This window comes from Oculina patagonica, chromosome 10 (genome assembly GCF_052425735.1).
Source record: "Oculina patagonica isolate OP01 chromosome 10, crgOcupat, whole genome shotgun sequence".
Taxonomy (NCBI): Eukaryota; Metazoa; Cnidaria; class Anthozoa; order Scleractinia; family Oculinidae; genus Oculina; species Oculina patagonica.
In genome coordinates, this window is record NC_135767.1 from 23,244,834 (window position 1) to 23,272,586 (window position 27,753).

General features: G+C 39.2%; 1 protein-coding gene and 1 long non-coding RNA gene across 2 annotated transcripts in view; one reads left to right on the plus strand and one right to left on the minus strand.

The window, feature by feature from the left end:
* LOC144629295 (uncharacterized) lies at positions 1-27,544 on the minus strand. Its single transcript, XM_078487517.1, has 35 exons — positions 26,647-27,544; positions 22,965-23,051; positions 22,740-22,849; positions 21,451-21,570; positions 21,172-21,260; positions 21,035-21,098; positions 20,604-20,677; positions 19,495-19,574; positions 19,020-19,081; positions 18,769-18,878; positions 18,010-18,216; positions 16,901-17,059; positions 16,417-16,542; positions 15,031-15,241; positions 14,529-14,603; positions 13,342-13,491; positions 12,796-12,883; positions 12,454-12,556; positions 12,027-12,127; positions 11,729-11,782; positions 11,472-11,543; positions 11,280-11,365; positions 10,775-10,870; positions 9,897-10,118; positions 9,117-9,147; positions 8,790-9,031; positions 8,302-8,659; positions 6,735-7,766; positions 3,354-3,572; positions 3,141-3,202; positions 2,933-2,979; positions 2,651-2,728; positions 1,725-1,846; positions 800-1,097; positions 1-332 (listed from the first exon to the last, which is right to left on the minus strand). The coding sequence occupies exons 1-35, from the start codon at positions 26,891-26,893 to the stop codon at positions 149-151; spliced, it is 5,466 nt and encodes a 1,821-aa protein (XP_078343643.1). The 5' UTR covers positions 26,894-27,544; the 3' UTR covers positions 1-148.
* LOC144667471 (uncharacterized) overlaps positions 1-27,753 on the plus strand; it is a 116,624-nt gene that overhangs the window by 73,605 nt on the left and 15,266 nt on the right. The gene's annotated exons all lie outside the window — the stretch shown is intronic.

Genomic DNA, 27,753 nt, shown 5'->3' on the forward strand with positions numbered 1-27,753 from the left:
TAAACTTAAATAAAATATATACAAGACAAAGGGAAGTCGACAATATGCCCACAAAAAATCCGAGGAACGAGTTAGTTTCTTTTTTCTTTTAAAAAAATATAATTTATAATTTCTGAGAAAGAGCTACTGGGATATGGGATATTAAACGTCACATTTCGTAGCCCGTCTGAACGCGAACGTTTCGATTTGAGTGTGGCCTGGAAATAGTGGCACTGGTATGACGTTTTCGTACACGTGACTTCGGAAAACGTAGCATTAGAAGGGTTTCTTCCATCGCCGTGGCCGGGCGATGAGGTTCTCTGACGTCAGGCTGTGCCATTAACACATAGCGACTAGATGGGAAAAGGAGTAAACACAACCAGATTAATAAGTTGCAGGTAATGAAAAAAAAAAAAACAACAAGAACAACACAAAGCACTTCCAAGAAAAGTACCCCCATTTGAAAAGTTTACAAAATTTTCAAGGAAACCGAGATAAACTTGTCTTTTGTTTGAGTCATTTCAACCTTCGCCGTCGTTAACCAACCATTTGTCGACAACAATTCGAGTTCAGTTGATTTCATGTTATCACCAGAATATGTCAGGTTTATTAACAGTTCGAAAGTACAGCTGGACGAATAAAAACACTTTGGGAGTGAAGCGTCTCACGAACAAGCGCGGATGCGAATGAAGAGTGGTCTGGGTACGAGGAGGTGAATGAGCTTTGTTCCCAATCCTTTCTATACCTTCGACTGATCTATTACTTTCTAGAAAAGCAACATCTTACCAACGAAATGCCTCCACAGACACGTTTTATTTACCTGCATTTGCTTGGGATTGAGGCGGACGGAGGCGGTTTGGGTAAAACATTTGCAACATCAGACACGTGATGATCACATGTTTTCAGACTCATCAAGCTTTTAGCCACAGGAGTCAGTACCAGACCTCCAGATTGAGGATTGAGTCTCAGGCGATAAGGACGTTCGTTAGACAACTCTTGTCCTTTGAACATTCGGGTTTGAGTTTGATCATGGGACGGAAGGGGCGTGGTATGACGCACTTCGGTAGTGGAGGGTGGTGTGATGAATTCAAATGAATTTTCAGACTTGGACTGTGTTTCTGTAAGAAGAATAAATAATAATCTATAATCAGTCACATTCAATAACAATTCTTTTTCGTGACGTCATCGAAATTCTAAAACCCAGAATCGCAAGACCCATGAATTTTTATCCTTTTCTGGCTATATATCTTGTTGTAGGTTTTTAGCTTGATAGCAGTCGCCGTCTTAAGATAGAGCACTTTGAATTTCGGAGTTTCACGCAGCACAAGATCAAAGATGGTCGACAGGCTTTCACGTTTTCTTATAAAAGTGCCTCATCCTGAACAAATAAGGTTTTTCGACAAGTGTTTTATGTGAATGTTTACTTGTTCATGAGGGTGATCTTACCGCTTCTTGTAGCAGAATTTAATGCTAAATGTTTTTTTATTGATTTCCCGGTCGCAATGTTGGAGCTCAAGCAGTTGGGCTCCAACATGGCGTCTCCATACTGTGCCCTCTAAATTGGCGTGAAACATTTTGACGGATAACTCGAGTACGGAATAACGTACAGATCTGAGACTTGGACAAGTAGTTTATATAGTAGATTTAATATTAATATAAACAGTTATCATAATTCCACTAGGATATGAAACTCCTTTCTTTTGTCAAGTTCATGTAAGTTGTTAGTGAATTCCGAAGACGTGTACCTTGTGCACATTCAAAGTGATTAGAGTTTTTCCACCTATCCTTCTGTTTGTCATCAAGTGCTTTTCTTCTTTCTGTTGCGGTTTTCTGTCGCTCCAAACGCTGTTGCTTTAGTCGATGAGCCCTGTAGATTTAGAAAGGCAGTTACCACAATGTAAAAATGCGATCAAAGAAGGCAAAAATTCCACTGAAAGTCCAAATGCGTGGACCCAATGGACGGCTTTATACTACCTTATGGCGCATTATGTAGCCTTCTATAGCATGAAACAACAAGGATTTTCTCTAGCCTAGCCTAGCCTAGCCTAGCCTAGCCTAGCCTAGCCTAGCCTAGCCTAGCCTGGCCTGGCCTAGCCTAGCCTAGCCTAGCCTGGCCTAGCCTAGCCTGGCCTAGCCTAGCCTAGCCTGGCCTAGCCTAGCCTGGCCTGGCCTGGCCTAGCCTGGCCTGGCCTGGCCTGGCCTGGCCTAGCCTGGCCTGGCCTGGCCTGGCCTGGCCTGGCCTGGCCTGGCCTGGCCTGGCCTGGCCTGGCCTGGCCTGGCCTGGCCTGGCCTGGCCTGGCCTGGCCTGGCCTGGCCTGGCCTGGCCTAGCCTGGCCCTAGCCTGGCCTGGCCTGGCCTAGCCTGGCCTGGCCTGGCCTGGCCTAGCCTGGCCTGGCCTGGCCTGGCCTAGCCTGGCCTGGCCTAGCCTAGCCTGGCCTGGCCTGGCCTGGCCTGGCCTGGCCTGGCCTGGCCTGGCCTGGCCTGGCCTAGCCTGGCCTGGCCTGGCCTAGCCTGGCCTGGCCTGGCCTGGCCTAGCCTGGCCTAGCCTAGCCTAGCCTAGCCTAGCCTGGCCTGGCCTGGCCTAGCCTAGCCTGGCCTAGCCTAGCCTAGCCTAGCCTAGCCTAGCCTAGCCTAGCCTAGCCTAGCCTAGCTCAGTTGAATGTTCTCTTACCTTTCTAACACTTTGTTCTGCCAATTCCCGCTGTAATCACTTGTGTCTAACATTGGGATATCTCGCGTGTCAGTAAGTCTGAATAAATAAGGAAATGGGGCTTTATGAAACACGAAATCCGTAACTTAAATTAATTGACATATATGTCAATTCGTAAGCAGTAACAAGATCAAATGTATACTAGACTGTTTTTCTTAGCTTAGGATGAAAGAAAGACATAGGAACAAAGGAAGAAGTGAAACGACGAGGTCAGATTCAAGGAGACAGAAAGAGAATTGTTACCTCTCACTTCCAACAGATTCCCTCGAAATGACATCCCTCATGTAATCCTAAAACAAACAAAAATGATTTATTTATTGTAATGAGATCCTTAGTCAAGTCAAGTCAAGCTTGGAAGTGAAAAGTTAAACACGTTTCTACCTATTAATGGCACTATCAGTGATACAGTTTCATTACATACTCTTAACTGTATCATGATCGTTCTCATTACCTCATCCGTCTCATTTAAACCAAGACTTGGGCGCATGGCTTGATAAGCGTCTATAAAATCCTCTGAAAGAAATACGAGCAAGACATTGTGATGTATGGCAAATTGTAGGGAAAACATTTCACCACTGCAAGTCTTTGAAAATATTGAACAGAAAGAAAAACAAAACTCCGACGACCACAACTAGCCAATCAATGCCTTAAACTCTGTACTAACCATCTTCATCAGATGACACGTGCTTCCACGTGCTTACTCTGACGGGTGGGGCACTCCTACGGTCACGTGTCTGTTTTCGCTTTGGTGTTTTATTGTCTGATGCAGTGTTTCCATACGGGAACATGGAGTGTTCCTCGTGACTCGTTGCGTTACTGCGAATGGTGTCAGCAGTTTGTGGCCTCTTCAGAGGCTCCTTGGTGTTAAGGTAGAGAGTGTTTCCTACAACGAAATAAAAATAAATATGACATAGAAAATAAAATATTTGCCATGTGTATACGATCACAAAAATGTACACGAACACCATTTTCAATAACTATTCAAAGTGGCTATGAGCCACTAAACTCGGAAAATTTATTATGAAACAAGAATCGAAAACAACAAACTGACAAATAGAGATTTGCTAAAACAAATGATGTTAAACTTTCCACAATTCAGATCACTTCACTTAGTTTCATTGTCATCAAGCTGCTCATCGAGAGCAGGTTGTTTGGAAGGTTGGCAAAATAATAATATCATCAGAAAAAATAAGTTTTGGTTTATTTCAAGAAAACTGACATTAATACAATATTTCGGCTGGTAGTTAAGCATGCATGTACCGTATTTATTCGGCTATAAGCCGAGACCCTAGACTTTCAGTTTTTGGAACCAGTTAGACTCTGACAAAAAATAAACCCAAATCACTCGGCTATAAGCCGAGACCCAATTTTTCCTTCAAACTATAAAACAATCCACGTACAGCGAATCAACATATTCGTTAAATCACAACTATGCAATTGAAAAACAACAAATCACTGATAAAGAATGAATTCATTAATAGAACCGTACACAATTAAGGTCGCGCAGGACCCTTGAAATCATTATGTATGTATTTATTTAAAGAGTATGCACGAACTGCGACGACTGAAGCCGACAACAAACGAAATATTCATGAGAATTTTTTTTCTCAGAGTTCTTTGTACAAGTAATTACACGGTATTGTTCTCAGCCTCGCATCCCGTGCGCTGGAACATAGCGAATTATCATAATTAGATTCACAGCTTTAAATAAAGCACACGTTGTTGTAAATATCGACTCGGAAGGTCTTCGGAAGCCTCAAAACCTGCAATTTTGTGTCCAAGTTTTCCCCGCCGATATAGAATTTCAAGAGTTGATTCGCGAGGAACATAAACTTGGTGTACTCTATTGTGTTCTGGCTAGAGCGAATTTTTAAATTTCCTTCTCAAAATGAAGATAGCATGTTTCAAAGTTTAGATTTCACATTTTTACTCTCTTAGAAGCCATTAACTTGTAGCAGTTTTTGAAATCGAAAATTTCGTTCTAGTGGGAACACAAAAGAAGTTACGACTTATCACTAGGCTATATAATCATTTAATTTGGTGCGCTGTGCTAGCTGAAAACTTGGACACAAAATCGCATTATCTTCAGTTAAACTTTTAAGGGCTTGTAACATCACAGACAACGGTCATCTCTCAGTAAAAGGACAATCATGATGTAATTCCATCATCCCTGGGTATACTTATTAAATTTTAGAGGAATCGATATTCAAAATGTAGTGAATTAAAGCTTTACAAGACAGCACTCCAACAAGAAATTTGGCTAATGAATATATTAATGAGCAAGGGTCCTGCGCGACCTTAAGCGTGACAAAACATTCACCTGAGTTCAGAATCCCATCTCAAACAAACACGCATTCTTCTGAAGAATTAAGCAGTTATCGATCATCATGCCAAAAGCTACTGGTTTTCAAACAACTAAACCTTCAAATTGAAAGTTGTTGCCGAGGTAGAGACAGTTCAGAACAACTGCAAAATCGCCAGAGAATACGGGATGATTGCTGATGATTCAGTGAATCTTCAGTCCGTCGTAATTCGCCAGGTTGCTAGCGAAAAGATCAAGCAGATCAAGCGGGTGAACTTTAAATGTCATCAAAACGAAACATGTGCTGTTACCAGTATTTGTCGAGTATCCTCAATCCAATCAAACTCTTCTGAAGTGCTTTCTTTTAGCAGAGAAGTCGTGGTATTTTAAGTTTTAGCTTTTGAACAAAAATATTACATGCAACCGATTTCTGTCAGATCGTGTTACAATGTTTACCAAGCGCGTGGGAAAGACCGCTTCTGATTGGCCAGTTTCTGGTGTCGCGACAACAAGTCAAATAGATCGATTCCTTCTTGACCCTTCTTCTCTTGAAAAGTCACGTTAGCAGTGATTTTGCAAATTTAAAACTAAACTTAAAGGAAGGAACAGAAGGAAAGGAACAGAAACAGTCTCAGGCAGAAATAATTATTGTAAAAGAGATTGCGAGGAAATTGTTTAAGACATGCGGGATTTCGAATGCCCTCGTCAGTTCAAAAGACGATCACGATCACGTACGCCGACAAAACAATAATATTCCAGAGCGAGCCGATGGAGGACGAGTTCCAGCCTAAATAGCGACGAAAAGACGAATAAAAACTTAATTCCTAACGTTGCGTCATTAAACCAAATGGCTTTTTAGGAGCCGCCGCTAAAATAAAAGGTAATGACCAAAAATAAATACAAACGTTTGTTAATTTTCGTTTGTTGATGACCGCTCGGCTTATAAATGAATATTTCATTCAAATTGAACTTTTTTCTAGTACCATCTAATTTTTTCGGAAATACTCGGCGATAAATCGAACCCCAAGTTTTGTTGAATTTTAACCAGTTCTCAGTAAGATTTGGTGAAAATATATAGTCTTTGTGTACTTCATATATGCGCATGCGTTCAGCACGAAATTCCGTGTGCTTGGGTCTACGCCTGGAAGAATGCATACCACAAGGAGAACATTGGGTTTTCAGAAACAAATATATAGCCTTTTTGTACTTCATATAAAGTAACAAAGTAAAGCTCGCGTTTTAGCCAACCCCCCTACCCGCTTCACAAGATTAATTGATTAATTCAATTTGATATTAATTAATTAATTCAATTAAAATGTCTAACAGGAAACGAGTGAAGGAGTGAAATCGGCCCTCTCACCAAAACTCGGAATTTTCCGAGTTAAAAACGAACTTATAACACCGAAGCAAAAGCGACAGAAACACGACCTTCTTATTTTTTCCCGATGTAAACTTACTGCTACACAAAAGAATTACATGGCCGCAACCTATCGTCAACCTTGTCACGAAACATTCGCGAAAACGCAGCGGACTAGCTTTGTATTGGGAGACAATTTCGGCTGCTACAGGTCTAGAAAGCTAAGTTGGTAACTACTTCATAGTCCACAATCACTGCAGCAACGTGCCTTGCAACGATTGCAAAAGTACTTTTTTGTTTTATCAAACTTTGATGTATTGTCCAATAACACCTAAATTAGTGTCAAAACGCATTGCGAGGAATGCTTCATGGCGGTCATATTTTACCTTTTATTGTTTCTCTCTCCTTTCTTGTAGCTATTGATGTCGCAGTACTCGGGGAACTGCTTGGTCGAGTGGGCTTCGGTGGAAATAGAACATTCCGGTCCGTTTTCTGCAGCGCTCGTATGCACCACCGCATGAGTGTGCTACCTTTTTTCGTCACACTAGGGGGCCTTGAGGAGCCAGGCGATTCTCGCCCCTCTGAATTGCCTTCTATACCCATCTTATCAATTAGCCGTGCAATATCATCGTCATTAAGTTCAAAATCATCCTGATTTGCCTCATCGGTTCTAAAACTGGAGTTATCTGAGGTGCCATGTTTCTGTCTTGAGCGGCCTTCCGCCGAGCGACTTCGATATTTTGTTGCCTTCTCGGCATTTTCCCGCCTGCTCTTCGCTAGCGCGAATATCGTCAATGGAGAAACACCCGCTGAGCTCTTGGACACTTTACTGAACAGATCGCCGGGTTGGTTTTTACCATAAACTGGTACCACTGCCTCCTTAAAGACCACGCCCGCATTGCGAGTCCTTAAAGTTGGCGAGTCTCTACCGGAAGTGTAAAGATTGGGTAGTTGTCGATTTGGACGCGATGATCGGACGTGCTCTGGTGTAAAGCTTACACTCTTTTGTCCACGGTCGCTCCGTTTGCTGCGGAGAGAAGATGTTAAATCTCCTTCTGGTGCGGACGTAAATTCATCAAGTCCTTCTAATTCATCATCATCATCATCGAAGTCTTCGAGAATCTCAGCGTTATCCGGGACTTCATCCGCTGGCTTTTGTAAAACCTCTCCTGTGTCGGGGTCAATGTACGTCACTACAGGCACCTCATTGGGTTCCGGTGAATAGCGTTTTTGTGGCTTCTCCTTTTCTGCTGATTCAACAGCTTCTTTGTTTTCTTCCCCTTTGCCGTCGGTTTGTTTATCTTGAGCCTCAGCTTCATTTTCGTCTCCAGTCGCAGCAATTGGACTCTTTCCGCTCGATTGAGCTTCGGCTTTTTGAGGTGCTGGAGATGATGTCGTATCCTCCTGACCTCGTGTGTCTACAGATCAAAGCAAAATAAAACAAAGCTGGATTTTACCATATTAATGTTCAGTCGAACCTCTCCGTACGGACACCTCTCTAATACGGCCACCTCTCTATTACGGACAATCTCCGATGTCCCAACAAAATTCTCAAATATTTTCTTTAGAAAAAAACCTCTATAATACGGACCCTATCTAATACGGACGATGGACACTAAACTTCGGCACCAGGGAACAGATTCATATAAACTTAACCGCTTTATTACGGACACTCCGGTGATCAGACGATGATATTTTGTGTTCGTAATGCAATTTCCTGTTTTTGGTTACAAAAGTGACGTCATAGTGGTGACCTCTATAATATGGACACCTCTCTAATACGGACACTGCTCTGTCCCTTCGGTGTCCCTATTAGAGAGGTTCAACTGTATTACAAACAGACAGGCCAACTAGGGAGTTCACTTGATGTATCACCAACTTCTCCGAACATCATAAAAACGTTTGACAATTAGTAACAAGAATTCAACAAAGTATAAAAGTAAATTTTGCAACCTTTCGCTTTGTCCTTCTCCGGAGTCCTCTCCTCGTTCTTTGCTGACCGCGAAGATCCCTGCTCCTGTGGAATGGCACTAGTGCCAGGAACGCGCCGATCAGCTACAGTATCTTGGCGTATAAGAGGCTTCTGTTCTCCTGATGGCATATTAACAACATGTGGTGTTCTGTACGAAGAGTCGTCTTCTTCACTCTCTTTAGCTGCCTCCCCGTCATGTTTCTCTTCGTTAGTTACTTCAGTCTCATTCTCTGGCTTGTCTTTTTCTTTTTCGTCTGTTTCTTTTGTGGCTTCTTCCTCGCCTTTGTCTTTTGGTTTCTTTGTTTTCTTCATTATCGCAGGTCTCGGAATCCGCTTTGGCTGAAATTCAATGAGACAAAAGCTGTGAAAAACCTCAAGAAACAAACATGTTTCGGGTCTTAAGCAAGTTGGTAAATATTAACTAAACATCGCTCCAAATAACTTTTTGTGCTTAAAAAAACCTTCTAACCTTAAACGGTTTTGGTTCAGGTTTCTGGACCACCATTCTTCTGGCAACTGGGGCAGCATATCCGGGACCTGCATGACCAGACCGTAGGGACCTGGAGTCGATAGTCACGTTACCCATTCTGCCTTTTTCTCTTCGAAAGCTGGGAACGAACGAAATTTTCTTCTTTCCTTCTTTAGTTAAATCGTCGCACTGATCACAGGGGGAATCGCCGCCTGGATGTTCTTCTGTTGTGTTTTTGTCACCTAAGAACAAATTAACAATAACGGTCATACTGTAGCTGATTGCTGTGATCTAAACGAATTTCAGAAAAAAAAATATTCACAATACCTTCACTCAAATCCTCTTCGGACTCTTCTCCCTATAAAGAAACGTTTCTCAGTTTTGCTACATGTAAATTAATTGTTTGTCCTAAATACAAAGGAGAGTCCCTCAGTACACAGACACCCTTCCCCGGTACCCACAGTGTATAGCTGTCATGTTTCATTATTCCTTACTGAATTTGATAGAAAATTAACTTTAAGACAAAACTGACTCTACATGGTTGTAATTTTTCCATTCATTTATCGAAAAAATAATATGTTACCTGCGGCAAGGGTGGGCAATATCAGCCAAATCATATAAGCCAGAGCATACTATCCAGGGTTGCCACTTATTAAAACCCAACAATTTCCCTGACTTTTCCCTGACCTTTCACTGACCTTGCATCAAGCGAATTATCAAATAAGCCAAATCCACTTTTACATTTGCTTCAGCTTTTCCTGCAGACAATCGATATTCTTCTCTTCATTTTCGATCTCTTTACGTTTTTCACAGGAATTTGAACGCATGGCACTTGAATTCCCTGACTTTTCACTGAATTTGACAAGAACTAAGATTTTCCCTGACTTTTTGCAAAATTCCCTGACTTTTCCCTGACCTTGAATTTTTTTTTTATTTTTCCCTAACTTTTCCCTGACCGTGGCAACCCTTCCATCTATGCTGTAGTTGGTTGATGACTTTTTAATAAAACCACTGTAGAGTGCAGAAATTTTCAAAAACAAAACAAAACAACAACAAACAAACAACAACATCAACAAATGCAGTTGGTTTCGATATAGAAAAACTTACCGGGGGTGGGGTAGAAGGTGGTGTTGGTTCTGGAGGCGGAGTTCTTGGCGGGGATGACACAGGCGAGTCACCAAATTCGGGAAGGTCCCATAATTCCGTACTGGCTCTGCGCTCAGACATGGCTACAGAACTAACCAAGGACAGTCTCCTGGGGGTGGAGGACGGGGAACAGTAGACCTCGGTCGGAGCAAGAGAGAGGCGGTCCGACATAAAACTGAGTGACTGAAAATTAAACAAAATATTACGCTCAGTGAGTTTAGTGTTTGTCAGCTTTGTATATAAAAGCCATACCATTATAGATCGAAGCCTTAATTTTTCAACCGTATTTCAAGGATCTTAATGGTTGAGTTTAGGCTATTTCTATGAAACTTAATGTTAGCGAAGAAATTACTTCTATAGATCTAAATGACAAAACTATAGCTTCAATACAAACAAAAATGTCTCCCGGGCGAAACGAACGAACGAACGAAATGAACATTGAAAACAAAACATATTGCAATCCCTTTTAATCTTCTTCAGTTTTTGTTTATCCGTACCTTCTTTTGTATTTGCTGTTTTATTAAAATGTTCCTTTACTGTTTTAAGTGGTTATTTTGGTATTTCACTCAATTAGGTGGCCGCTTCCTTGTGCCTTAATTTGGCTTAGATCCGTGACACAGTTTCTTTAACGAAGTTATTAGTTCGTATTTGTTTTCAAAATCCCCGTTTCTATAATCCGTGAAAATCCTTTCCAATCTTAGCCGTCCTTCTCCCTATTAGTTTATTATTACCTCTGTTATTTTTTATCCTTAATAAGTTATTATTTCAAGGTTTTATTTCTTATAAAGGTAATTTTGTATAACGCAAAAATATAACTTGCACGTTAACAAACAACTGACCTCTTCCTCCTCTTCTTGGTTTTGTGGCTCAAGATCCGGGGGAGGTCGTCCTTCCATAAACCAAGATGTTTTTAACTGTAAGTTTGGAAATGGTACCTGCAATCCAAAAACAGGGTTTTAAACGCCTTTTTCCTTTACATTTTTTTGTGACGATGAACAAAAATGACATTCTCGTCGCCAGAGCCGCTTGTCCCTCTTAGCCGGCTGAGCCTGGGGCACGAGGAACAAGTGGCTCTGGGAACACATGATTTGATTTGCTAGATTTTTAAAAAAGAGAATTCAAATCAAGCCAATCAAATCAACCGTAGTAAAATCCCTTACAACAGAACGATTTTCAAACGGTCGATTTGATTTGTCAAATTTAAATTTCCTTTGTTGAAGATCTAGTCAATCAAATCATGTGTCCCCAGAGCCACATGTTCCTCGTGCCCCAGGCTCAGCCGGCTAAGAGGGACCGAGCGGCTCTGGGGACGATAATACAAAAATGAGTGAATGAAATGTTTACCAAGTAGTTCTCCATATTAGTGGGGTCTGGTTGTAGAATCTTTTTGCTTTCAAATCTCACTGACGGGTCTTCATAGATATCAGATTCTATGTGAGAAAACAATAAAAAATCTTAACCGGCAGACAATTTAAAACCTTAATATGAAACAAGAATTGTAAAAATACGTAAACAAGGAGAGCTTGTATTTGTTACCGGTCTCAAAAGCCTCGTCGTCAAACGAATCATTCCCGAGGTCGGTTGGTAAACCATCCTTCACTGGATATACTTATCGAAAACAAAAGAAAAATATTTTAAAAGCAAAAATGCAAAACTAAGATTCAGAAAGGTAGTATTGTGGGTCTCATAGGAGTAAAAATGATCAGGTGCATGACAGGCAGGCATCGTGTGGGAAGGAAGAGGAAGAAGAGGGAAGGAGGAGTTATTTTAATTAATCTTTTTCTTTAACTTACCTTTTTCGTTTGGAATTATAAAAATGTGCTGTTTAAATCCGATCAAAATGTCCCCTGAAAACAAAAGGGAGAATGTCAGAATGACTTGACTGCAAATAATATACATTTAACAAATGACAAAATATATACAAAGGTAGACTAATTAAATATTACCTTTAATCTCATGTATACCTCAAAAAGCTATTTTCCTTCCATGATTGTCACATTTATCAAATAGTAACTCATTAAATTTTGCCATGTAAGTACGTTGTCTTGTTGTCTTTCGGCAAGAGGATTTCTAGTATTTATAACACTATACCTTGAGTATTGAGGAAGGCAGCCACAGTTAATGTTTCGTTCATCATGATTTCACGGAGCAGGGTTTTATCTCTGTCCCAAATTTTTATCACGCCATCACCACTAAAAAAAGTAAAGTAACAAAAAAATTCCTTTGAGACTGCACGTGATTATTTAAAACCTCCCTACTTTTATAACCACTTTTCAGAAGTCTAATCCAATTCCTCAACTATATTGAAAAGGTCATCTTAGTATCAGATTTGGTCTTCAGATTTTGTTTATTTACAACCGCGTAAGTTGCTCAGCTTCATAAACCAGAGCACAATAAGCCGTTTCAAAATTTCAACTTCGAAGCTGACGACAACTTCGAAAAGATAGAATCGTTGGAAACTTTCTTGTCTATATAAGTTCTTGTATCATGTGCACTAAATAACAGAACTCCAATTTACCTGACACTGCAGAATATTTCCAGATTGGAGTTTGAGTCTACACTGTTAACACAGTTCTGATGATCCTTTAGACGAGAACGCTTAGTTCCTGCAGCTCGTTCTTCTGGAAAGAAAAAAAAATAAACATACTAAGTCACGAGCCCATTTAATTAAAAGTAGCAAAACAAATGTCAACAAAAGCATGTTACACGATTATAAGTGATTTATAGACATAAGTAACAAACTGTCAATCATGATCACTTCACAAAACCGTTGAAAAATTGACACAGTAGTTTATGACTCGATATTGCTATAGCTTTATTATAGGGCTATAAATCGTGTAAAAATTTTAATTTGATTTACCTTCCTCTTCACAAATTTCACAGTTGTCCAAAGACAGCGAATGAAGATGTAAATATCCACTTTGGTGCCCACACAACAAAATATTGTTCTGAAAATAGAAATGTATTTTACATAAAAAACATTAACAAAAATATAACCATACAAACGGTGGTAAGTGCGGGAAAGGGAACAATCAGTCCAGTTTTGTTTGGTTTAGTTTTTCAGTAGGAAGGGAAGGGGGGAGGGGGGGAGTGGCTATGTCAGGTTGGTGCATCTTTTTCATTTTTTAAGAAACAAAAATAACATAAATTTCCAAGTGCGTTTTGTTATCTTCTATGTTTCCCAATTCTAACAATCTCTGTCCGTTCCTTCGTCAACCGTTGTCTGTTATAAATTGTCTCTATTTTTTCCTATCACAGTAAATGATTATTTTATGGTTTGTCTGATTTTGCACCTCGCTAAAGTGATTTAATATCTCTAATATCTCGGAACAACAAACACGAACGAGCCTGCTCAGATTAGCTTTTTATTTAAAGTTCCTCAAAACTCGTCAATACAATAACTTACCATTCTGGTGAAACACGTCATGTCGGCATCACAATCAATACGCTTTAACAACTGCAGGAATGGTAATGACCATATAAGGATAACAATCCCAGGATGCCTGCATTTTGTAACCAGAGTGTTCATCTCTTGATCGTGATAAAGCTCAAGAACCTATAAAATAAAAGCAAATAAAGAGTTTATAGTCATGCACAGAATATAACATGACGACGGGCTTCAAATAACCTTGCACAACGAATTTTACAGAAAAGCTAGCATTTTTACGTGTTCACTTTTTCAAGAACCTATAAAATAAAGGGAATAAACAGTTTGGACGACGGGCTTCAAATATCCTTGCACAACAAATTTTGCAGAAAAGCTAGCATTTTTACGTGTTCACTTTTTCAAGAACCTAAAAAATAAAAGGGAATAAACAAATGATAGGCAATCACAGAATTCGGCCTTCAAATATCTTTACACGAGGAATTTTACAGGAAAGCTAGCGTTGTTACAAAAACCGTCTTTAGATGCCTACATTTTTGCTTTTTTAAAATGCTATTGCATTCTCTGAGTGAAGGGTAAAATTTAATCGCCTAATAATTTTCGTTTTTGTCAGCTCAGTCAATATTATTGGAGTAAAGCTAAACAAACGAAAAGTTAAGAATTTGCATTCCGCTTGACTTCCATTGTTGTAAGAACTGAACATGACTTAAAGGGACTACTATGTCACGAGGATTTCGCAGAGTTTTCGTCTAAACTGTTCTGATATAAGTGGTAGGCAACTTTACCAATAAAAAACGTTATCTTTGAACATTTCACTGAAGATATAACCTTTACTTTGGAATAGAAATCAAACTTCAGCTATAAATATCGATTTTTTTAAGGCGCGCGGAAACAACTTTAAAAAGTTGACTAATGTTTTCAAATTACAATCCATTTCCATCCGAGCCATCCGCAGCCAAAATGCGCTTTAAAACAGTTTAAGTGCTCTAAAATGGCAATTGTGTTATAAAAATGGAACATTATTTTTAAGTTTCCTAAGACACAAATATAAACTTTGGCTGTTCAAAAATCTGTTAAAATCCGTGACATAGTCCCTTTAAACTTCCTTATTAAGCGCTACCAGTTATTAGTCTGGCGTTTTACAAGGCTGGACTTTCGGATACAGAGTGAAGACAGAAAAATTCTTTATTGTAGTTGTAACTACTCACAGCGTCCTTGTTGGCTTGAAGTTGATGATACTTCAGTCCTTGCCAAAACATATGAAGGAAGAGCACTCGTCCGTCCTAAAACAAAACATGAGTCATGTTACAAAATGTTTATTACATGGAGACAATCACACAAATTCTTTCTTTTATGCAAGGAGAGCTAAAATATGATCTGTGCAGCTAGCCTGCAATTCAGGCGTTTCTGATGGGCCAGCGTTGAATAATTTTCTTCGTGTATTGGACCTCGGAGTGGCGAACGTGCTTAACCTACATTCAGCCTCACTCCTACTCCCTAGGACGTTTTTCCCCTCTCCCCAAACCACTCCCAAGTTCGAATTCAGACTAATGATCAGTGTGTCCAATCCGAATTGAGGCTAGCCAGTGTTCTCATGACGTGCTCTTGAGTGAACCCTGGAAGTGAAGGTTACTTTGCCTCATTACTGTTTCAAGTACTAACCCGTCAGTAATGTAAGTCACGGCTTATTTTCACTCAATAATTACCCACCTGAGTTCCCGCCATAAGGAAGTGTTTCGCATCAGGGCACGCCTCTCCCTCCACTGTCTTCATTATGATTGGAGAATACAAGATTCCAAGACACGTGATCTTCACTTTCTCTTTACGAGCTGATTGTGACGACTCTCTACCGCTAGCTTCCCACGGTGGAAAGGAACTGGGACCAAGCGAGGACGACTCGCCAGTAATTGGACTTGGAGATCTGAGACGAGGACATATTTTTAAAAAAAAAATGCTCAGCTGATAACAGAATGCACGGTTGTCACTGGGTCGATAACTAGTGTTATTATATGACTAGCTCCGTGAGCGGTCAAGATGAAACGAATCCCGTGCTCTGATTGGCTACCCGAGCGGTCAAGATGGAGCCATCTTGACCGCTCGGGATCGCCCGCTGTGTTCCCGCAAGCGAATAAACTTTTCAGTTCCGTCGACGCTACTACAAAAAGCTTTTCCGTCTTAAACTTGAGCTATGAAATCATTTTCCAAAACAAAACAAATATTTTCTGTCTGTTTCTAGCGAAAGGGAGTCCTATAACAAAGAAATAGGTCTTGAAGCGAACAAGAACAAACTAATTAAACAACAAAATATGTTAACGAGTTTCGTGAATTTTATTTGCCACAACAACCAGCTAATACAAAAATTAAACGCAAAGCGACTTGAAGCCATGATATCGGTTTTGTTCGGCGGAAAAGGGAGAAAAGTCAGTGACATACCTGAAGAATAAAGAATTCGGCAAACTTGTCGTTTGTGTAAAACTTGATGGAAGAAAGCGGACGGCACGGCGAGGCTTTTAAAACATCTTTTCACCGAAGCCTCCAACGCTCACGTCGAATAAGGTCGGGTCGAACATTTTTTAAAAATTATGATGTAGAAAAGTTCAAGCTTTACCCATGACTTTGTAAGTCCCAAACACTTTCAACAATCACAATTTCAATTTCAGCTGGCGGCCAGATGGAATGGACATTCTTGTTTTAAGGCTTCAAACTCAACGTTGATTTGCAATTTAAGCCATTTAAATATCCTTTTGAAGGTTAAAAAGAGGTGAATTTCGCTGTTGTCGCATCGTTTTACTTCGTCTCGATTCATTCAAGAATTTGACAGTCACTCGTTAAACTTATAAACCAATAAAATGATTTTAGCGTGCGCCATTGAATGTGCATGCAACTGGCTTCCTTTTCAGTACTCGATAAAAGTGATATAATAAATCCTTTATTGACCAAGCTTGTTCGGTCAAGAAGGCAGGATATTGGCCTCGTTCTTTTTTTGCGTGGTTATGGACCGAGACGAAGTCGAGGTCCATAACCACGCAAAAAAAAACTTGGCCAATATCCTGCCATCTTGACCTCACGCTTTGTCAATAACCCATATGTATTTACCTGTTTCCCTCACTAAGCCAAGGGCTGCTTGCTCGCGACTTCTGCAAAGCATCCTGGGAGTGTCGATGATGAATGTCTTCAATGAAGTCTAGTTTCCAGGACTCGACCCGTGTGGCTGGGTTCGTTCTGGCAAAAAAAAAAAGAAGATAAGACAGAGTCAATTCAAGGTTGTGAAAAGGAGGGAAATTTCACCATTAAGGGGCTATGTTATAACGAATTTCTTCAATTTTATTGCCTCATTGGTAAGCATGGATTTGCTAAAATTCTCGTTGCCCGCGTTTAGGCATAGAGTTACACTATTAGCTTGAAGGTGGAGCAGATTTGCTACCCATAGAGATTTTTTTGCGAAATAATAGCAAAACAAAAAAAATGAAACTATTATTGGAAATGTGGGGAGCTGATGAAGACTGGTGGAATTTGGTTTGACTTACTCCCTCCCCTTCCCTCTCCTCCCCCATAATAATAACTAAGAGACATACTGCACCTGGTGTAATAGACCCAGATCTCCTGCTCATCAATCAGTAAGTACATCATGTTAAACTCCCTATTGTATGCCACATCTTTCACCATGTTCAGGGGCGAGATGGGTGGCGGAGGGAGGACTGTGGAGAGGTTCTGGCGCTTCCGAGAAATCAAGCGAACGCTGGTTGAAACAAAATAAGTAAATAGCAGCCGCATTAAAACCACTAGTCTAACTTACACCGTACGTTTAATCTAAGTTTTACATTTTCACCGTACGTTTCACTAAGTTTTACATTTGCTGACTTCCATACAATAAATTGTTTGTTCGTTTAATTTACCCAATTTTTATTAAGACACACAAGTCAAAGTGAAAAAAAAAGGGTTTTTTAATTTCAGCGACTGCTAATTTTGGTTATATTTTTGGTTCATTTATCGGGAAGCAGCTGAAGGAGTAAACACCGATCACCGATTCCTATTGCTTCTTTACAGCTTGAGCAGACACAAAAACTAAATCAACGTCTGCATTACAATCTATCAACTCCGCCAGTCATCTGTCATTATTGCGGACATCCTCAGATTTCGTCTCTGCGATAGCAAGAGTCCGTAGTGGCGGTGATTATTTTCAGTAAATCTTCTTTAAAGGAGCTATGTGGTATTTTAAGTCATTTTCCTGATTACTTTAAAATTGAAGGAAACCTCAAAATAATAGTTTTCTAATGTAGAAAAACACCAAAGGAGAAATGAAAAGCAAGGATGGTTTCGATTGACGAAGATTAAGACAGATTACGATCAACAATCTTAAAAAGAAATTGCCAATTTTCTCAAAGTGCGTTCTCCGTGAAGTAGCTCCTTTAACCCTGGTAGGGACTACAGCTTTTTTTCCGAGACATGGCTGGATCCGAAATTGCGACGTGTCCACAAAGCGAGAACTAACCGGTACTTAGTGTATTAGTGTTTGCCGCTGTTGAGATTTACTTTGCGATCATTTCACTTTCCATACGTTCAAGTTTTTTCTGTTGTTTTTTGTATGCATAGTTTACCGACCTTTTATATTCAGAAACAATTTGTTCAGCAGTTTTTCTACACCTATCACAACGCATCTTTTTCTTTCACAGCAGCTGTACAATTTACCTGCTATCATTTCCCACTGCCATAACACGTGTTGACTTCCCTCGACACGTGACCAGAGAAAGTGACATCACTGAACAGCGGGATAACGCCCAAAAGTCACACAGGTGGTTAAGTGAGAACACTTCAATCACTCGATTTGAACAGCAGTATATAAGCTTTGAAGAGACAATGTTCATCCAATAAATTCCCTCAGAAAATACAGGCAAGCTAAAACAAAGGTACAAAATGCACAAGTAAATTAAGGTGTAAATTACACTTATGGGTGGGCGGGGACAAGAAGTAAGAAAAGTGGGTGCTTTCTAGCTTGAGAACAATAAGTGAAAGCAGCAACTTCAGTTTTACATATGAAGCTAAAAAAAGGCCTAGATCGCCACAAGTCTTCCGGTAGCTCACTGGTTAGAGAATCCGAACAATGTGCGGAAAATAATAGGTTCCAATGTTGTCGGTGACACAGACCTTTCTTTTGTTTCACGTTCGTGCAAACTTAAAATCAAATTACATCTTCCTCAAGTTGAATGCAGTTGTACGCATTTGGGAAGCGGACGACCTCGCTCTCCCCACTTTAAATTATATGGGCCGCAACACGGTTATTGGTTCCATTAAATACAATGGTCCTAAACTTATTTTAACTGAAATTATAGTACTTTAGCCTGAATATCAGACGTCTTTCTCTGGTCGCTTACTCCTGAGAAGAGAAGCGACCAGGAAGCCACCAGAGAAGACATCTGAAATTCAGACCAATAGTCCTTTTTACTTCACCTGTATATCTCCTCCATGAAGTCAAGCGAGTTGACCTTTACGATGCCGTCCATAGCTGCTGTAATCACCAGCGCTGAATTCTCTGGATGGAGCATTATCTTTGTTATGGCCTAAACACGGTCAAACAAAAAAATATATATATATATTTCACGATTTTGGAGTTAGGATACAAAAAGTCCTTTACGTCGTTTTTCTCTGTCAAACAAGTTGTATATTAAAATCTAATGGTAAGATATTGTTGCTAAGCTAACCTTAGAATGTCCAGTAAATGTGTGTACCCTCCCTCCGCCTTTTGATCTGCTCCAAACATTCACTGAAATTCAACCAGACCATTCAAATTAGCTTTTCTGAGGTAAAAAAACGGCGATCTTTTGCCATCAGTATTTTACCAAAGGCGTAAAGTTCTTCACGTGATGAGTCTTGTTTCTAACAACTCGTTTTTTGAAGACCAGCCTCGTTTCTCTAAACAGATCTCTTTTCTCGAATAGTACGTCAGTTGTTTCTCGCGTCTTGCTTCTCAAATGACGCGTTTCTTTCCTTGCAAGACATGTCTCGTGACATCTACAAACCCGGTGAACGTACCAGTTTTAATTTATCTGTGGTACATGCGTACTTAACCACCAAATTCCCAAAGCTATTAACAATCTTAAAAAGAGCTCCCATGGTTAATATGTTCAGTGAAGAGAATCAGAAGATTAAAGTAAGAAGTACTTAAATTTATCCTACCATCGCAATCAGTACCAACAGTGACCAGGAAATTACAGGCTTTGGAATAAACACAACCAGTTACAGGCCCCCTGTGAGCACTGAAAAATGAAACAGAAATCACAAAATTCCTTGTTCGTTGGAGTCCTTTTTTAAAAGTTACAATTTTTATAATCAGTTTCTATTGACACTGCAATTGGTCAATAGCTATATTATTCAATAAGATCATTCAGGGAAGTGAGGTTGGCGAGGTAAAAGAATAAAGCTGCGTTCACATTAGGCCGAAACATGATTAGTCTCATCACGAATGAAACATGTTTCGTTGTTAAAAGTGTTCACATCAGGCAGTGCATTGCGCGAATCATGATTGAAACATGATTAGTCTGAGCATGATTGAAACTACCTTACGAGGTAGTTTCAATCATGATCCGACTAAGCAAGTTAAAATGGCGGACATGCGGTGGTGAGGAGGCGAGTGCCCAAAAGCTTCAAATTTGGGCTTTCTATGTGACCAAATGTTTATTTAAAATATGGGCTAAGAAAGCGATACAATATGAATTATCGGTGATGAATAGAAAGCAGAATATTTGGCAGAATATCGCCACGATAGTTTACGACGGCGGCTACAAGCGCGCAGCATTGCAGCATTGCAATACAAAAACAAACTTCACAAAATAAAAATCTTCCGTTACCGACTGATAGCGCAAATTCTGACCATACTGTCCTCTTGCTAAAGTTTGAAAGCCTTGCTTCATCGAGGGGCTTGAAAATAGACAGAAAGACAAAGATTTAATGGAAACTTTATTGTAATTTCGAGCTATATTTTTATGGTTAAATAAAGTGTAAAGATTTATGCAGGAACCATGAAACGTGCTTGAAACTGACACCTAATGTGAACAATGCAATAACAAGCATGTTTAAGTGAAACATGTTTCACGTAAACACATTTCGGGTTAAACGTGAACGCAGCTTTAGACGTCATCTCCCACAGTAATGTGATTCCGTTAGATTCCTAGATCTGGCATCAGATGTAGTCGACCCACGTGACCTTTATGAAAAGCAGGTATGGCTAATGTGGCTTTACCCTTTAATAAAGAGTAACCTTAACTTAACAAACGACCAGTACTCACTCCAGTATCTGAAAAAGAAGATTTCCTTCCATGTCATAAGCCACCACATTCCGTTCAGACAAACAATAGAGCCGCTAGCAAGAAAAGAGAGAATGACACATACTGACCCGATTCAACGTTTTTTCTGTTACAAAAAGGTATGAACCAATATTTCAATATATGTGACCTTAATAGCTGTGTAATCAGTTTCAATTGTTTCTGCAGTAATATATGTATTTGAATCTTTGTCATAGTAATGGATGAAACACATTATAATTTTGTCTTCCATTTTTTCCCCACCTTCTTCAAGATTAAAAAAGAAAAAATTAGATAGTGTGCTAACATGATAAGACCGCAATGCGTGCATAGAGATATACATGTATAATGAAGGACTTCAGTGTGGTGTGACCATCATTTCTGCGGGTCATTACATGCCAATAAATTCTACTCACTTGCATCGCTTCATCCAGCTCAACCCATTTCACCCAGCTTCCTCCCATATCAGGATAGGATGCCCTGTTATCACAGTAACACAGCTTGTAAGTGACTGACTTTTTAAAGACATGTAAGAAACACTTTTAAGCATCACCTTAAAACCAAGCCATAGTTAGCCATTGGCCGTGAATCTCTCTCCCAGGCCTTCTGCCTGTCTTTATCAATCTCTCCAAATGTCCAGAACTAAAAGATGTAAGAACAAAATAATAAATTTAGAAAATAGGATATTACATGAACTAGTATGTAATCTATGGATTGAAGCAACAGTGATTAAAAAGAGATCAGTCATTTAAAACTAATACGATATATGTAAATTATTAAAATGGGAGTTAGTTTATTTTGGCATTGCTTTCATGATCATTGCCCTCATTACCTTCATGCCACCAGTTCCACCAGTTATGAGCTCATCTTTGCCGTGATTAAACACCATACACAGTACTGAATGCATCTCAGCTGACACAGAAAACACTTCATGGAAGTTCAGATTGTAAACCTAAACAGGAACAAAATGATAGGCATGACTGAAAAAAAAGGATGTTCACCACTTTTACTAGATTAATAAACAATATTAGATGGTCTGATCATGTACAAACCAAAATTAAGTGTGCAAGCATGCATTCTAGCCTAGCAGACCATCAGGCAGCACTTATTTTCGGCTTCAGTAGCATGAATAGCCTACATTGCAGACAAACTTAAACCTTGGTATAGTCCATCTGCGCAACAGAGCTGAAACGCTTGTTCTAAAATCCCACAGGTTTGCAAGGATCTGTGTATTCATTTCTGATTCAAAGCTAGTTTCATATTACTTTCAAACGCGCTTTGCCATTGGACAATTAAATCAAAATCAAAACTAAACACGCAAGACACGTTAAGCTAAAAATAAATTTAAACTGCAATCAATCAAAAGCTTGTGTATCTACAGCCAGATACTGTGTTGCGAAGAAAAAAATGATGAGGACATCCGTTAATTGCAAGAGTGTTCTATTTCTAAATGGACAGCTTTTTATAACTTGGAATGCAGACTGATTTTATTTTTCAGGATGAGGATTAGTATTAAAAGACGTTATTGTTATTATCAAACGGAAATACTGGAAAATCAAAGATTTGGTGTAGCCTGTTGGCAATTCACGAATGTATTGTGACCTCTAAGAAATTTCCACAGCGAGCTTCCTGTTTATTTCGAAGATGATCAATTTCAAACTGCTCTTTCTTATAGCTTTGAACGAAGTCTGTTTAGCAGTCAAGGTGCACTCGTTCGCTATTAGTTTCCTTCGCTTGCTTCGTGTGCTTGGAGAGGAATTGACTGTTACACAGGGTACTTTGAACGCTCCTTGCAAACTATGTTCAGAAATCTCTGAAATTCTGTTTGCACGGGAAAAACAAAGAAAGACTATCTGTGTGATCGCAAAACAAAAGCGCGTTAGAGAGTAATGACATTAATATGGCTATAGCATGAAGTGACTGGGAGTATTTCAACTCCCTCCTGGATGGAATTCTAGAATACCCTGGCCATGGCTTGAACCCTGACCACTGTGACTTGCTCAAAAGTACATAAGTATCTCCTTTTTATTGCAATAAAGTTGTTATAAATAAATAAATAAATAAATAAATAAAGCCATTATAAAGTTGCATCTCTAATTTTGATCACATGCCTCGACTCACCTTCAAGACATACTCTTTTGTCAGTGCAAAATATACATTGAACTTTCTCGAAAATATAATGAGTCGCAGGACATTGAACTGGTATGATGGATAATTCAAATGCCTTGTCACTGAAATCAAATAAAAAATATATAAATTTATTATCAAAGATACATGTATGAATAACATAACAAAAATCAAAGGAAGTGTAGAACATTGTGTGATTGTTGGTAGTTTACACCATACCTGTATTGTAAACACTTTCATATGACCAACTTGTGATCCCACGTGAATCAAGAAACACAAACTGTCTGAATCGAGAATTGTGTGTCACTTTACAACAAAAGAAATAAAAAATATATAAGAATCAAAGGCTCTATGAGCAAAGTCGTGAATGTGGTATATTATAAACTGATAGCCCAGAATTAGCCAAAATAAATTTTAAATGTCTGCTGACAAACGACAATTTTTGTAATTGTCTATGAAATCTGTTAAACGTACGTCATAGTTGAGTCATGTTTAAAATTCTAGCTGGTAAGTGATAAATAACCCCATATTCTAACTGAAAACTAACCATCCAGTAGTCCATCGAGGCCTTCTAGCTAAGCAGCTAAGAAGTGAAGATTATTTCAGAGCTTAAAATAATTAATGCTGAGAGAGACACATGTAGTGGTAACAAGATATGAGGTACCTTAAGATGCTGCGAAGCTGGTAATGGAAAGAAGCTAGGGAATGTTTTTTCACCAAACTGTTTCACATTTGCTAAAGGGTTCTTTAATTAATAACCAGGTAACTCAGCCATTTTATACAGGACAGTGGTATTATTCTACATACATTTTTCTCTGTTAAAGAATGGCAGACACTGTGACAGAAGGCAAATAATTAAAAGAAACTAACAGATGCCTCATACATGTGACTTCTAAGAATTGAAATTGGCAGGAAACAGTAAAGTCAACATAATTTATTATCAATTCAGAGGCCTGATACATGTAACAAATGAAAACTGCTGCTTATTTCCTTTTCTGGTATCTTTACTTGCAACCAAAAAGTTTACTTTACCCCTTTACATGCCACGAAAATCGTCAATGCATTTTAATCAGCCTTATTAATTTGTTTTTAAATAATCTCTATACATTGCCAGCCATTCTGCATAGATTTGGTGGCCATGTTGGATTAAAGGATCTGAACCTTAAAGCTTGTTTATCTTTTACTCTTTGTTTTCAGCAGTCAATAACAATAACTTCCAAATATTTTATTTTTCAAGCTGTACAGTCTGCTAAAAGTCAATTTATAGAGAGCAGTATTCACTGTTTGTGAAATGAGAGTAAATTTGAAATAAAATTCTTTTTCTGATCATGTGTTTCATACAAGTTACTGCAGGATGTTCATTCCAGCCCACACCTCTTGACAGCCTAGCCCCATGCAGAGTTCAGTGATGTGCTGTATTGCAGGATATTGTTTTGGCGAATCTGTAAATTAATTCAAAATTCTATGTGCCTTGTTAAAATAAAACTGTAGGACAACACGTACAACAAACCATCTAAGTGTAAGCAATTTGTTAATTATCAGCATGGCATGCAACCAGGTTCCTTTTCGGCTGAGATGACTGCATGCATTTATTTGGGGGGGGGGGGGGGAGGCATAGGACATGTACAGAAATCAACCTTAAGGTTACTATTGTTATATTAGTGGCTATTACATTTTAGCGATTTTAGTGAGTTGGGCGAAAATCGCTAAATTTAGTACTTGCTAAAATTTGTCTTGGTCAAATTTCAAGTACCTCCCCGGTACCCCCTTCCCACCCTAATGGAACACAAAAATGGATACCGGTAACTTTGTTCTTTTAGGCAATGCAATTTATGTTCATTCAATGTCAAGATACGGTAGTTTTTTTCTTTTACTGAACATTTATTTTCATCTTAGCCATATGTTCATCACCGGCCAGTAAAAGCTGGTTTACACGATATTACTATTTTTTGAAGTTTTTGGAAAATCCCTATATTAAATAGTCGCTAAATCTTGCTCAGAAAAAATCGCTTAAATTAATAGCCGCTAACAATAGTACTCTCTCAGTATTTCTTTGAATGTCTACCCCATAGCACTCAGTGGATGTTGACAAAGCAAAAAATTACCTGAGTGCAATGATACACCCCTGGAGAACTACAATTACCACAGTTGAACTAATATGTCCCTTTTTTGACAGACCATGTGTATGAAGAAAAAATAATTGTAAGGGACTGATGCATAATACTGTGTTTACAAATGTAGTTTTGCCTTCAAAAGCAGAGCAAATTTATCATTCACATAAGGCTTGCTACCTAATGAGCTACGAATGCCAGAGGAAATTTTGATTTTAGTTTAAGTCACGAGATAGATGTACTTGGAACCTTCGTTAACGAGAGTGTGACAACGAATATAAAATATTACTAGATACAAAAACTTGACGAATGTGCAAATGAATGATCGACCGAAAGACAAAGCAAGCCAACTATAGATTCGAAACGCATCAGTTTAATCTTGCTGAGTGAGACTAATTTGTAGCGGAAAATACAGCCTTATTTAGGGTGATTTATTACTTACCAACTATTTGATTGCATTTCAATGAAAGATAATTTCATATCCGCGGACTTTCAAAATAAGCTATTTATCGGCGTGCACATTTCTTGCTTCCTTGGCCATCCTTTCCGTTGCATTGTGTGTAAATGTGGATTCGAGCACTGGCCTCACTAGAAAAATTCCTTCCAGAAAGGAAAAAATATTCGTATTCTCCTGATGTACATCCACAAGTTCGCATTACAACTCGGGAAACCAGCCCTTGTCCACGTCCATCCGCCATTTTGAACTTAATTTAAACTTGATATAAAATTGCCAGGTTACCAAGGGAGTTTACACAAATTTAATCGAATTTCTCCAGCAAACCGCAATAAGTCGTTCATTGCATTCACGACTTAAAAAAAGAATAAAAACAAAACAAAACAAACCTGTTCCAGGAAGAGGGGCCAAAAACTAAGTACCCTATCAAACGGCACTGGCACGGCTCGGTACAAGCCATATAGGGAAGTCCCCCCTCCCCCCACCCACAATGCAGACACCTTCAGCAACCCTCCAAGTTAAGACCATTTTAGTTGCCATGGGGACTTAAATTTTGGAGCTGGCGACCAAACTTGAGTAGTTGGTGACCAAATGGCCACTAAGGAAAAAAATAAACTTGGAGGGTTGTTCAGGGCCTTTAATTTAAGTAACTGAAGTCTTTAGTAGTGGCAGTTTAATTTTTCAGTAATTCTTTTCACCAGGACTTCAACTGTCTGTAATGTGTTGTCTGTTATGGTGAGGTATCCACAAGGCAGGAGTTGTCCGACTTTGCATCTCCAACAAGCCTGATCAAGTACAAGTACAAAGTTTACCACTGCTGTTTTTTACCTGCTGTTCTTTATCACTGGAATCATCAGAAGAATTGCAGATTTATTTGCATATTCTAGTTATGCAATGCTTTTGAGTTGTATATATATTATGGAATATCCCAGGAGTTACTTGTATTTTCTCGGTTTACACAGGAACCTTTACAAAAAGTGTTGTGTAACTATTTTATACCATGCCATAGAAAATATGCTTAATAAATTTCAATGAGAATAAGATCGCAGGGCACGATGGGTACATGTATGTAGGTTGGGTCGAATACCATCGAATATACAATGGCTTTCCTGTATTCTGATTGGCTGTATTTTCTATGGCATGGTATAAAAAGCTGCTGACAATTCTGAGGTTGTAGCATGCTGGTAGACAATTAGCCTGGACCGAATGCAGGTTAGTAAATTAAACCAATGTCCTTCTCTTTTGATGTTTCATTCATAATACCCTAGCTTTTTCAACAATGAAGTGTTAATACAGTACAAATAACTCTCAAAATAACCAAATTATTACTATATACCTCCAACAATCTCACAGTTCTTGGAAGCGTGTTTATAGGATCCTCTACTCTGAAAGCCATACGGGATTTGTAAATAGCCGCTTCTCTCGCTTATGCTCTGTGCCTCTTCACCGGCTTCAGTGTCCTCTCCAGTTGATTCCATTCTACTTCGCTCAAATTCCACAAACTCTGTCTTTCCTGCATCGGAAACTCTGAAGTCCTCAGATTCATTATTTTCCATCTCGTTGTCAATATTAGACTGATCCATTATGTTATACTTTTGTAACTCAATCGCTTATCGTGTTGTCTCATCTCACCACAAGATAAAATTCGAAAATGCGCGCCAAAGAACTTTCGCATACCGGTGCACCGATCAAGAATTCGAAGGCAAACATTATATTTGGAAACGAATCGAGCCAACCGAGCCAGGAGGTTATTGTAGTGTATACAGTTCACTGAAATAGTGTTTATACAACAAAATATTCCCAAAGCTGAGAGCTTGATTGTGATACACGTACAGTAATAAGTAGATCCACGTCACTGTTTACAGATGGCACTGAGTTCATCAAATTTCACCGAAGTTATTCCATCGTCTCTATTTGTTCGTTAACCGTAAGCAATGCCGTAATCACAATACTTTTTACTTCGAAGCCACAGTAGTCTTGATTCCATCGATCCCTGTACAAAACTTTACAACTCGAAAGATCTTTCGTGTAATGGAATTTCACGAAGAAGAGCGTTTGAACAATCGTAGAAACTTACGTGACAAGATGCACAGCTCCCCACTGGCTATCGACAAATGTCGTACAAACCGCTAAATTTCGTAAACACCAACAGCAACCCAATTCATTACTATTGAATCAGACTAATTATATTAAATCTGTGAGATTAATTGACTGCCTGCTTCAAACAAAGTGAGCTGTCTGCTGGTTGGACGCGTTGCTAAGATACGAGGAGGATTGGGAACTGTTCACGTGCTATCGTCACGCAACAATCACGCAACGCTTCTAAGATCAGACTGCGAAGAAGACTAAAAGTAATACCCTTTGATCCGGCGCTAAGTAGAAAAAATTACATGTAATCGATTGGCAAAAATAGAGTTATCAGACGCACTTAGCCCGGCCCTTA

What these genes read in the sequence shown, in the direction of transcription:
- LOC144629295 (XM_078487517.1), bottom strand. Translation starts at nt 26,893, where the DNA reads ATGGATCAGTCTAATATTGACAACGAGATGGAAAATAATGAATCTGAG. An exon ending in AACTATGGCTTGGTTTTAAG is followed by an intron (nt 21,099 to 21,171) that starts GTGATGCTTAAA and finishes CTGTGATAACAG; the next exon opens with GGCATCCTATCCTGATATGG. An exon ending in CGACGAGGCTTTTGAGACCG is followed by an intron (nt 11,366 to 11,471) that starts GTAACAAATACA and finishes TTTCTCACATAG; the next exon opens with AATCTGATATCTATGAAGAC.